Below are 14219 nucleotides of genomic sequence, written 5' to 3' on the forward strand. Positions count from 1 at the left end.
ATAATTATTTTGGTAAAAGTTAAAAACAACCAACCTTGAATGATTATTCTGCAGTTTTCTTATTCTGTTTAAAAAATCCAAACATCAAGCGATAAATAGGTTTGCCATTAAAAATACATCGGGAAACTAGTGATTATAGCCCAATTCAGCTTAAAAGAAAAAAATTCAAAGAACATTTTGATAGAAATTATAATAAAACACAATATAAATATCAATAAAATGTCCTAGGCGTTAAATCTACACTAGAGTAACCTGGAAAATATATAGAAATAAGACATTAAATTACAGGTGGGGAAATGTGAAATGTTTCTGACTATTGCATACTAAGTAGGTGTAAGTAAGTTTGTTTTATCATTTTTTAAAAGTGTCAAACTAAAACGCCACCTGCATAGTATACAAACAGTCATATTTTTTATACAAAGTCTACATAAAATTTTCTCTTCTACAGGTGTAGTTTGCAAAAGATTTGTTTTCAATTTCATACTTCATTTACTTTGTTGCCATTTTCAATTTGTTACTCCATATTCTTTGTTGCCTTTTTCTTTTTAATAATTCTTGTCACCAGTCGAATGTACCCGCTTATCATTCAGAGATTTGAATGAAAGCTAGTAACTCGAAAATAAGTTCTTGTATTTAAGATATCATTGGTTTTAGTTTTGTCTCTTACACTACATTCCAACACAACCTTATCAGACAAAATTTGTCCTATTTAATTAAATCATTGTTTGGTAATTCTGAATGCAAATAAATTTGCTGCAACTCATTTTAAACCTTCTCCTCTAAACAGAAAGGTTAACAAGCTTGATATTCGTTTTTATGATTCTTATGCATTTCATTTCGTGAACGGTTTAACAAGATGTTTATACAATGTTTTCTATTTGAAGAGATTTACCAAATGTATTAAGGAATGGATAGCATAAAATATGCCAAAGAAAAAGCACTTACATGTTTTGATAGAACATATTACAGAAATGTTAAACAAAAATTAGTCCCAGAGTCAAAACAGATTGATTTTGTGTTAATTCATCCAAATTTAAAAGAAATAACTTATCCATCGAGTGATAATGAACAGAAAAAAAATCAAGCTCGAGATAGGCTTAGAAATATTTTTGAAAATAAGTTGAGAAGGGACGACTTTATTGTTCAGGAAACTGTGTGTAAGGACACAATTTATAAGAAGCTTCACTGTTCCTTTAAAAGACTTTGCATTGAAGCCGACCTTACAAATCTACAAATGCCATTAGATGGGGTAAGTTATGCTAATTCTTTTTCGTGCTTTCTATACAATATTGTATGAATTTGTTGTGTACAAGATGTAGTTTGTACAATTGATAATTTTTTAAGAGTTTTTGTACAAGTTATAATTTTTTTGACACATACCTTCTAGCACCAGGTGATAGTTTAATCTTCTAAAATGTACTAGTTTTATGTTTTAAATTCAAATTTATATATTTCATCCTCACATTTAGTGCTATTCGCCCCGTCATGCAACTAGAAATGAGGATACCTGAATGGTTTATGTTTAAATTTTAGTTTTCCTCCTGATACCATATCCATATCTATAAAAAGTCTTTTTGTGGTCTAATAATGTTTTTTTTTATCAATGCTCAGTATAAGACTGTATGACGTAGTTGTGAACATATGACAGAAATATGTGAAACAAAAGACTTTGTACAAATTATAATTTGAACAACATTACAACTTGTACACAACATATATATGCTATTGTATATAAGTTTTTTGCATATTGGTTTTCAAATTCAATCTGTGCACAGTTAGATTAAGAAATTTAAACTCCTCTGGGAAATGAAAACCCTTATAGTATTTCAAATACAGTAAAAAGTGGTTCATAAGTACTCTTTTTGTTATCATTTCATAAATACTACGGTGAAAGGTGAAGCCAAACACAAATGAATTATGGAATTGCAAATCTTGGTGAGGACCATGTATCTACAAATTTTCTATACACCTAAATCCTGTTATTGGTATCCATAAAAATGTGATAGATAATAATGAATTTGTGAGTAGTGGTATGTCAAAAATATATTTCTTTTACAGAAATACTATCCAGATGAACGTCATACCAACATTTGCTCCAAGTTCATTTACAGTACATTTGATACAGACAAAGGTACGTATTCATACATATAACATGCACAAGACAATAGCAATACGATATTCATATTTAATATATACCATTTGACTAGTTACAAGGGTAATAGAATGTTTGTTGTCCCTAAGATACAAACTATTGCTCATGGCTATAACCAGATGAAAATAACAAGTCAAAAAGTGTTTAATTATATGAGTTTGGAGGTAGACTTTTCCAACAAATTGTCGGCATTCCTATGGGAACAAACGTTGCGCCTCTTCTTGCCGACCTCTTCTTATTTTCATATGAATCGGAGTTCCTCCAGACACTTGTCAAAAACAAGAGGATCAAAGAAGCCAGATTATTCAATTTCACTTTCAGATATATTGATGATGTTCTTATCATAAACAATCCGAACTTTTCTGATTGGGTTCCATTGATATATCCCCCAGAACTAGAAATTAAAGAAACAACAGACACGGCTTCCTCCGCCTCATTTTTAGACTTATATCTCGAATTTGACTTACACAGTCATCTCAGTATCAGAATCTATGACAAACGAGACGATTTAAATTTTGAAATTATACATTTCCCCCACCTTAGTAGCAATATACCAACTTCACCTGCATATGGGATATATTTTTCCCAACTTATTCGATATGCAAGAGCTTGCAGCTCCTACTCAGACTTTGTACAACGTCATCAGTGTCTGAGTAGAAAGTTGATGAACCAGGGGTATGTCAAAGAACGTCTCGTCCTTTTTCTAAAAAAAATTCATCGGAAGGTACTAAGACCTTGTTGATAAATATTCCGTATCAACTTCTCAAATAATACACGATGGTCTTGATGTATAGATTATGCGTACTGATGTTGTTTATCATCTTAACACCATGTTTTATTGTTCTTTCATTTGCCTTTGTTCTATTATAAATATTACTTTAACTGTTGAATGGTTTTATGTGATATCCGTTTGACGTGGCTCGGTACTTATACATCTCGTCCATGTGTTTGTTTTGGCTTTCATTTTTTGGTGGTTTATTTTGTATATGCGACTCTTTGTATTTCTTTTGTTTTTATAACGTGACTCTGTACTTTAAAAGATCCCGTCAGTATTATATTGGTCTATTATATGTCATTATGATATATTTCTATTATGAATTACTATATAGGTTGAACCACAAACGTCAAAATCATTCAATCGCGTAGTTGAATTAACTATTTTTGAATTATCATAAATTCTATCTATAACTTTTGGACTTGTTTGAATCTCGGTCTTTTTCTGTAATTTATTCTTACATACTTTTGATATTTTAACCCTTTATGCTTACATAGCCTATGTAATTTTAAAATTGTCTGTATGCACATTGAACGACAAATTTATGTGACGTATACAAATTTTCTGACGTCAGACACTTAAATCAATCAATGTGTTCGTAGATAGTAGATGTTTTTGTGTTCTGTTAAATTGTCCCTTTTAAAATTGTTATACGATGATGACTGATGTACCCATATTTTGACTATTTTATTAATTTTGACTGTTTATTTAACGCATCATGTTAATATAACGGAATTTGATGAGACTGTTATTAAAGTGAGAGGGTTAGCGCTTTAGAACCAGGTTTAATCCATTATTTTCTACATTTGAAAATGCCTGTACCAAGTCAGGAATATGACAGTCCTTGTCCATTTGTTTTTAATGTGATTGTGAACTTTCCAAATTGATTTTCCTCCTTAGTTCAGTATTTTTGTGATTTTACTTCATACCGATCAAACCAACATTCCAAAAAGTTTACTAACATCATCGGAAAGAAAATAAAAATGTCACATGAACATGCACAACATTTGTCAAAAATCATGTTGTACATGATATCTGTAAATATTTAAATAACTGTAATCAAGACTAGGAATACCTGTGTCAACGTTTCCGTATTAAACACTTCTTTACTAGATCTATTATTGAGCACCAAAGCAATCACAGATAATGACAACAGACCCATATTATATCTTTTAAAACAAGTCGCGAAGATTTTCTTTTTCCTTTTTAATTGCTTTTAGTCAGTGGTATATCTATTTGAAATTAAGATAGACACATTATACCTTTTACGATATAAGAAAATGGCAGACAAAAGGTTTAGAGGATTGAAAATTAAAAACGAATAAAAAATAACACTAGTGTAAGTGATGTACACAAAAAGAAGTCTATGCACACTTTTTATTTCTCAATTTTTCATTTAGTGCAGACTTCGTTAGTCATGTTAGTATGGTGATGAAACGTTCTAAACCTCTTAAGCACACGTAAGACAGGCTTCCAAAAACGTACCAATAGGCTTTAAAATAGAATACCCGGCTTGGATATTTTTAGGTCTGCTAAATTTTGTATTATAGATTAAACAAATATGTTTATCGTCATTTTTACCTTTATAAGACTGTTATTGTGGATCGAATTAGTTAATCAAATTATTCACCTTTGTTTCACTTTCAATGTTGACATTCTTTTGCTTTAAATAACCGTACACGGACAATGCATGCGTTATTCTACCTCTTTTTAAGGGGTTAAATTGGAGTTCACATGAATACGGATTTATTCTCTTGCAAGTGAATACTTCGTTATCAATGTTTAATAGACTAATTTGCCAAAATTGAACCATTTCAGCTGAAAAGCAAATTATTATTTCACTATTTCACTTTCATTAATAATTGAACAAAATAAAAATGATAATTTAGAATTTTTATATACTCAAAGCTAGTGCCCCTTTAAAACTATGTGGATAGGTAACTGTTTTTCCGTAACATTTGTTTTGTGTTTAAAAGTTGTTCTCATTTTACGTTTTAGCTGTTAATCCCAAATCTGCCAGATTTAAGGTGAAGAGAACACATCTTTTTGAAAACCATAATGACCCTTATAAGTTCTTCAGACCAGCTATCAGGACTTTACTGGTAAATATTGTTAATGTCACTATTCTGTTTCAAAAAACAAGCTCTTGAAAAGTCAGTTTTAAAATGATATCATATCAATAAAGGAACTTAAAACGCAAGGAATTTTAAGACTTTCAAACATGGCTTATTTAAAATGTATATCACAATAGTATGAAAGGAGAAGTAGCGGTAAGCGGGCAAATCTTTTAATGGTACTGCATACAAATGTTTTAAATCGTGAAATGACTGTTACCTGGCGTAGAACTCAGGTAAAGGGGCCACTAGCACTAGTTTTAGCAGAATTTGTATTAAGATGTCGATAAGCCTTTTATATATTTCTGTAGTCATTATGTATGAGAAACAATATCGCGTGTCATACTTGCAGGTATGTGCAGAATTTTCAAAACGTTTTGTACCCTCAAATATGAAATAAAATTTACAAAAATATGGATTTCGATTGAAAAGTGTAAACGTTTTGTATATGATTGAAGAAACCATTTAGCTTTGTTGCTTTGGCGGACATTTACATCGTTCTGACCTTAAACAGTCATCGTCTCACAAGTAATCAAATAAAATGTCAATATCGTTGCATGAATCTCGATAAGCCGATCAAATAGAAGCATGTCACTTTTCCCTTTCTTCTGTTACTCACAGTTTTGTTGGAGACGAGAAGTATATCTACATGCAAGAAACAGATAACAAGCAACAATTATGTACCTTGTCTTACCATAGTCCTGCAATGTGTCCTACTATATATGAAGCAAACACAAATCCATCAATCAATCAATTGTTTTTCAATATTGACAGGTTAATAATATTCTCATGAATATCAACCTCATTGATTATGTGAATATAAACATGATGGAAGACATGATAAAAGACATTAAGTTACTTGATGATGATGTTGATGAGACGGATTTGAAGAAAACAGGTTTGATTTTAAATATCTAGTTTTGGGCAGGAATTTAGATTACTTTGTGAAAAAATCATACAGAGTCACGCAAACAATACACCATAGAGGTTATCACTGCCATGCTTGAATTTTAAATTGACAAGAAGGAGAAAAGAAGTCTTTTAATTTTACCTTTCGGTATATTGATGGTGTTCTGTCCCTTAATAATAATAGATTCAGTGATCACTTACATTAAAAATATGCAAGTGAACTTGAAATTAAAGATGCTACCGACACAGATATATCTGATTCTTATTTAGACATTTTTTTCTTTTTTTTAACTACTTATGGTAGGTTAAATACAAAATTTATGACAAACGCGATGATTTAAGTTTTCATATAGTCAACTTTCAATTTCTGTGTAGCAACATCCCAGCGGTATCAGCATATGGAGTATATGTGTCTCAAATCTGACGTTACTCTGGAGCTAGATCAAAGTACGTTGATTTTGTTGAAGGAGGAATACTGCTTTCTCAAAGGTTGCTTAGATAGGACTTTAAATCAATCAAATTAATCTCCCAATTGATACGATATTCACGTGCTTACATTTCCTATCATGATTTTCTTGATAGAGGGTTACTGATCACAAGGAAGCTATTAAACCAAGAGTTCCAAATGGTGAAGTTGAAATCATCCCTTCGTAAATTTTACGAACGCCATCACGAGTAGGTTGACCGTTATGGAACAACCGTTTCACAAGTGATATCGGATATGTTCCTTACGTCGTAAATACAATCCCGTTCCCTTTCATGAATGTGACCTAACGAATTAAACTATATACCGGATTTGTAATCACATAAGCAACACGACGGGTGACACATGTGAAGCAGGATCTGCTTACCCTTCCGGAGCACCTGAGATCACCCCTAGTTTTTGGTGGGGTTCGTGTTGTTTATTCTTTAGTTTTCTATGTTGTGTCATGTGTACTATTGTTTTTCTGTTTGTCGTTTTCATTTTTAGCCTTGGCGTTGTCAGTTTGTTTTAGATTGACGAGTCTTTGTTTACTCTTTGATTTTGATTGTTATTGTCTTTTTATGATTAAATTGAAGTAATTGTGAGAAAAAAAATCCAGAAAGTTGAGTTTCCAACATGTCATGTTAAAAGTCAATATATGGTCTTCAATACCATAAGAAATGTTACCTACTATGTTAAGCAATCAAATCGATAGGTTAAAAAAAGAACTTAAGCAAATTTTATATTCTAGTGAAGATCTGCAATAACTGCTTGATTTAAGGTCACAAACTATTTACCTCCAACTTCAACTTAAGGTTGCACTTATTTAAGTTTACATACTAGACACTTCTGTAACTGCTAAATCGTTTATATACACTTATATTACTGTTTTTTGAAGTAAACAATTTTATAACATCTAGGAAGATTACTTTACATTTTTAAAAAACATTAAGAAGAGAAGTTAGGATATATATTAAACGATTAAAACAAAAGTTAAATGTGAAGGAAACAAATATTCAATCGATAAAAAAACTCAAAGGAATCTATATTGAATATTTCAAATATAAAATATTATTTTTTTTTAGATATAACCTTGTTGTTATTATGTGGTCAACTATACTAGCTTCACTGCTACTTAAGATCTTTTATCTGATTAATCAATTTTTGTAACCAACATAGTACATGTATACGTATAATGATATATTATTTACAGGATTTGGTACAACATTAACTGAAGCAATAGACAAAAAACTCCAGATAATAAGTGAGTATTATAATATGCTTCTATAAAAACATTATGAACAACAGTTCAGCTGTCAAACGTCTTGCTTGTTATATTTACCTATTTCTTCCTAATGTATGAAGTTACCAGGTAGAAATCAACACATACTCAAATGAACACATTGTAAAAGGAGAATGAGACTTAATTATAGCAGGAATCCTCCGGGAAAACAGTGCTGAATAGATTTGAATGGTAATGGTTATTATATCATAAGGATTATGTTCACTCAGCATAATATTCAATTATAAATGTGTTAAAATTATCTGCAATATCATGTTTTAATTTTCATTGAAATATTCCAGATTTCCCTTACATGAAGAAACTTGGTGTGTACTCAGATAATTTGATTTTACATGAGACCTCTGACGACAGCAATCCTTATGAAGAACGGCCTGATAGTATTACAATTGAAGAAACTAGAGATGGTCTGGAAAAAAAGGTGGACGATCCACGAAAAGAGCTAAATGATGAATGGACAATATTTTATAAGTTTCAGCCATTAACAAAAATTCGAAATTATTTCGGAGAGAAAATAGCGTTTTATTTTACATGGTCTGGTTTGCTGATGACATCATTGTGGGTGCCAATGATAGTAGGTTTGATCATCTTTATATATGGCATAGTTAACAGGTAAAATAACATAGTGATACTATTTGTTATCTTTTCAATGAAAATTAGTTTTATGTGCTTCCTTTGGAAAGATGAATCCTTGAGTTGCAAAGTATTTGACCTCTAAATCATGATAAGTACCTGCAAAAGCTATTGGTTAGAGTTGTTTGGCCACGAAACATATGAATCCGGACGTTGACGCAATCGAAGTGATAATACGGACAACATTTTGAATGACAAAAACTTCGAATGCCTTTCTAGAACTTGTTTTATCATCTATTATTATGTACATGCATATGGTTAGTTGATGATTAATTATTTATTAAATTAAAAAAAGAAGGTTGCAGATCTTGAAACAATCGTTTGATAAAAAACGCACAAGCGGGGTACCTTTTCTTTTACGTCTGGTAATGTTAACAAATATTCAATATTTTTTCTAATATAAACCTGTACATACCTATACTAAAAGCGATAATAAATAACTGAACTTGAAATCACCACAACGAGCCTTCAAATGTCCCCTAGAACTTCAAAATCAACACATTATCGTACTTAATCGGCTCAACCTTTACTGTAGCGTCCTTCCCAATAGATATGGTAAGGTAGTAGATCTCTAACAATATAATTAAGCATTTTTCTATATTCGTTATCAAAAACCGTCACAAAAACTAGTCCTTTGATTTTTTTCAAAATAATGAAAATTGAAACGACTACAATTCAGGTGAGAGGTTTCGCTAGCTTCAAACCCATATTCAATCCGCCATTTTCTTTATTAAAAAAATGCCTGCACCAACTCCGGAATATGTCAATTGTTTTTCATTCCTTTGATGTAAAAAATGGGAAATCATAAATTTTGTCGAAGTACTAGACTATGAAATTGTCAGTTATATAACGCCATGATTTAAATGTCTTATCCAGCGCGCACATCTGAAGGTAACTTTTGTTTATTATAAAAAAAATAAAAAAATTCACGTTATCCAAAATGAAATAAAGTTTTAGAAATATACCTTACAGTTAATATGATTTACTCTTCCACAATTATGAGTCTCACTTAAATGCAGATGTTGGTCCTACATGTAATTTGCCTTAGACAAAATAACAATCTGAGCTTGCTGAACATTGGTTGACAAATGCACTACTCATGTGAGAGGTTTAGGTACTATAAAACCAAATCACGAACTCCAAGGGAAATTCAAAACATATAGTCCTTTATAAAATGGGAAATCATAGGCTCAGATATATTTTACTAATGGGAAACAAGTAACATATTCCTGACATGGTACAGGTATTTCCTTTTGTAGAAAATCGTGGATTAGACTGGGTGTTAGAATTGGCCAAACCACTCAGTTGTATGATAGTCTCATTGAATTCCATAATATTGACAACAATATGTAAGGAAAAAAAATACATAGATACAATCGTGTGGAAAAGCATTTACATTTGTAATATAATCTTAATCACTATGACTATGAAAACATATAACTGTTTCACAAAACAAAATAAAATAAAAGAATTAAAAATTGAACATATCACACAACACAATGGCGATATGTATGAGAAACAAGCCTCGTCATGAGTATAATCAAAAATTGACTATACAGTAAAATGTTAAAAATATACAAGGAAGTTCTTTGATTTAACTTTGGCTAATCAATTTTCTGTTCAGACACTGGGACGTTTTTAAAGTCTTAGTATCAGCTTAACACTCTTGAATACCGAATGAATTTGATATTGTACATCCCATATGTAGGTGAAGATATTATATTGCTGCTGAGGTAGTGAATATTTATAATTTCAAAATTTTATTCGTCTGGGTTGTCATAAATTCTGATATTTAGATGTCAAATTCGAGGTAAAAGGCTAGAAATTGGGCGGATGAAACTACGTATGTTGTGTCCGTAAGTTCATGTTCTGTAGGACAAATAAATGAAACCTAGTCAGAATTTGATAGTTAATGGAAAGAACATTAAAAACATCATTATAATATCTGAATGTTAAAGTAAATAATGTGGACTATTTGATCATATAAAATTGAGAATGGAAATGGAGAATGTGTCAAAGAGACAACAACGCGAGTGTTGCGTTTCTTGTTTTTGACATGTTTTTAAAGAAATTCGACCCATATCAAAAGAAAAGATGATGTCGGCATGGACGGTTTTGCTTTGTATCGTTTCCATTGTATCGACCCGAAGAAACTTCATTTAAACTTCTAGTATTTCTAATGTTCGTATTAAAAATGATAAAATGTGGTGATTGAAAATAAGTCAAATGAGGTAAAAGTGGATTGTAGTGGACTGTTATAGACCGCCGTACGGTATTCAACACTGAAAAAAAATGTTTCGTAGAGTCGGTTTTGCATAAATGTGAAATAGTTCAGACTCAAATCAAACGGTATTATGTATATCGATATAATTCACAAAACCATATACACTGACGGACTTTCAAAACGCAACACTCGATCATTTTATTTGGGTTTTTTTCTCTTTATTTTGAAATACACATGAGTCAGGAATCTGATGTACAGTAGTTGTCGTTGGTTTATGTAATATATACGTGTTTCTCGTTTCTCGTTTTGTTTATATAGATTAGACCCGTTTGAAGGGTTTTATACTAGTAATTTTGGGGCCCTTTATAGCTTGTTGTTCGGTGTGAGCCAAGGCTCCGTGTTGAAGGTCCGTATTTTAACCTATGGTGGTTTTACTTTTTAAATAGTTACTTGGATGGAGAGTTGTCTCATTGGCACTCACACCACATCATTCTATATCTATATATGATACATGAAATACGTAATTGAACATGTTGAAGAATCTGTTGATTTATTTCGTCATTGCAATTGTCTAAAATTAATTTGAAATTCGAAAATTTGAATGATAACGTCACGCTTAACGTTTAGATTATGTGGTATGCACTGAAATCCTGGAATTTGTTTTATCATATGTCGAGTCAATCGTTAAAGGCAAATGTGGCTGTTGAAAATTACTAAATCACAAACAGAAAGGTAAACAACTTTTGTTTGGGATGTTATGTGTCAGGTTTCCACCTTCTGATTTTTGCAAATTTCTACTTCTTTCAGTCTGTTTTTGCGGTGTTGTGGCGTACACGGAAAGCATTAACAATTATCTTACAGTGTTTTGTGGCATTTCAGCAAACTAGAAACATTGCTGATGTAAATCGGCCTGCTATGGCATCTAGCAATTTGGTAAAAATTTAATACTGTGTTGCAAGTTACGTTTCATAATTTGATTGAAATTGCGTGACGTTAAACTTCAGGTGGTCCCTAACGAGTTAATACTACCTGCATTAAAATCTCTAGCACTTAACAAGTAATTTTATGGCGCGAATTTTTTCTCAAAAGAATGTGCACTTATTTCTGTCTGTAGATTCCTAATGACATAATTTTATCATCATTAGTTTTTTCTGATTCGTAACAAAAAGGAAAATCAGAAAATTTGTAATGAAGAAAACTTTTTTAAAAGTCATTTATGCGCTGCGCTATTAATTTCCCGCCAAGAAAATCGTGCGACTTCAACATTCCGCCATGTTTGATTGCCTCCTGAGAAATTTCATGTATTGATTTTTTGTATTCATAAAGAAGTATGAGAAGCGTGATTAGCTATTAAACGAATATAAGTTATGATTTGCGTTTTTAAAGTGCAACAGTATATGACAACGACAACTACTGTAGTACATGGTCCTGGCTAACCATGGTACAGTGGTGAATCAGCAAACCAAACTAGGTAATATCTTACCCGGTTCGATTTGATAGTTTATGTAACAATGTATTTAATTTTAACGAAAGAAATCTCTGCTTTTCTGAAAATATTACACCAGGGTTTTCTAAATCAAAACAATAAAAAAAAATCATCGGTACAAGGAAATCAATCAGGAATATAAAATAACGTGCATACATCTTATACGTTCCGATATTTAATATCCCATATTTTATGGTAATATTCTATACAAAGCACAAAAATATCAGCATTCATGAAAGCGCGCAAATGTATTTAAAAACTGCGGCCAAAAGAGACAAACATTTCTTAAATTGCTGTCTTGCATGCTTTCACTGTGTATGACAGTTTTTGTTCCGGTTGATGTGTTTCAGATTTTGATTTTGCCATTTTATTTGCTTTTGAATTTTCCTTGAAATTGTTTTTTTTCAATTTTTTATTTTCTTGTTATAGTCTGAATTAAGTCTCTTGATTTACTTTTAATCATCTGACGTTAGAGATTTGTTTACCGTTGAATTTCGTACAACACAGTATAAAATGTGCAGTCGCTCGACCAATGGTATTTGTAATTTGTCGGGCGATTGTATTTTCTTACCATTTTAATCTATAGTCATATTGATTCTGACACTTCTTAAATATACAAAAATAAATAAATACCTAAAAGTATAGTTCAACTATGTAACAAATAAAAAGTGTTGGCTGTTGATGGTCAACTTTTTTAACATGTGTATTGTTATCTACATATAAAAAATTAATGCATGCAAAGACAATTTGATAAATTCAATGATTTCGCAATGAATCGTACAGTATAAAATATTTTACAGATAACGAACTGTACACAATTTGAAAAAAAGATGTATAAAAATGCACCTTTTTGTTTATAGATAACAGAAACCATAGAGTCTTTACAAGTTTGATAAGTCTAAACTTTAATATTATCTAATATGAAATGTTTTAAATTTATGATGCACCAGACACTTGAAATGTATAATTATCAAAAAAGTATCATTTTCTTAGTAGCAGTGTAGTGCGGTTTTTTAATATTGGGTATATAAATATCGCATACTTAAAAAAAATTGCAGTAAGTCATAATTTATACAGCAAAGAACATATGTGACATAAATTAGTAGAAAAATAGATATTTGAACTGTCTTAAAATTGTAAACTCTCCTCTGTCGCAACTCGGTGGTACAAGTTATATTCCATTCAAACGCGTCAATGTCCGGATTCATTAGTTTCGGGATTATACGAGATGTGGATATCGAGATATATTTATTTTGGAATGTACCGTTATATTGAACGACGGTTTTCAAGCAAAAGGACTGGCAACAATAAAGGAATGTTTTGAAGTCATATGAAAAGAAACAAAATATATTCAAAAGCATAAATTAAAAAAAAAAATCGATACTTCTTATTTATTGGCATTACACTAAAATGTGCAGATTTAAGTTATCTAACAATTAAACTTGAAGATTGGTTTGTAAAATCATAAGGCATTGCATGGTAAAAGTAATAGTATTGTACACATTAATGGATTGCAGTGTTATGATTTATCATTTTACACATATTTCCTTATATCATCATATTTATACAGTGCCAGTTTTTCAGAAGACAATTCAAGGTAATTGATGGTTTATTTCTAGTTTATGTTGTTGTTTTTCAATGTCACTTAAAACGACCACACGCTATATAATACTAACCAGTTTGTGTTATTAGAGTAACGGGTGTTAAATAATTACGACCATTGACAGGAAACTTGCAGTCCTTGTTAATAAAGATCGGCGTAAAGTTTCCATAGGAGGAGATAGGAATTACAAACACAGCGTCGACAGACTAATGATCACTGTAGATAAACTACATCTATAAATTACACACAGAAGCCATAAAAAAACATGGGAAAAGATTTTCCTATTACAAAAATCTGGAACAAATAGATCATAATAGGTCGTGGTAATAGAGGAAAATATATAAAAAATTACTATGTTTAAAAATATCAAATTGGAGTATGGTGTAGGGTATCTACTGAAATGTATTTTTTATTAAAATGTGAGCATTTTTGTCAAAACAAATTTCATTGCGATGAGATTTTGATGAAACATGTATTTTATTTGTGACAATTGTAACCAAATTTTATGTATGTTGATTAATTCTCATATTAACAAGAACTGACACTTTTGTTATGACATT

General features: G+C 31.0%; 1 protein-coding gene across 1 annotated transcript in view; it reads left to right on the forward strand.

The window, feature by feature from the left end:
* The first annotated feature begins 907 nt into the window (after positions 1–907).
* The window catches only part of LOC134697782 (anoctamin-7-like), a 57402-nt gene continuing 44090 nt past the window's right edge, over positions 908–14219 (forward strand). The window contains exons 1-6 of the mRNA XM_063560069.1: positions 908–1249; positions 2059–2131; positions 4926–5029; positions 5816–5939; positions 7627–7677; positions 7998–8325. Of these exons, the coding sequence (XP_063416139.1) occupies positions 908–1249; positions 2059–2131; positions 4926–5029; positions 5816–5939; positions 7627–7677; positions 7998–8325 (1022 nt within the window). The remainder of the gene's footprint in view (positions 1250–2058; positions 2132–4925; positions 5030–5815; positions 5940–7626; positions 7678–7997; positions 8326–14219) is intronic.

This window comes from Mytilus trossulus, chromosome 14, assembly GCF_036588685.1.
Source record: "Mytilus trossulus isolate FHL-02 chromosome 14, PNRI_Mtr1.1.1.hap1, whole genome shotgun sequence".
NCBI classification, from domain to species: Eukaryota; Metazoa; Mollusca; class Bivalvia; order Mytilida; family Mytilidae; genus Mytilus; species Mytilus trossulus.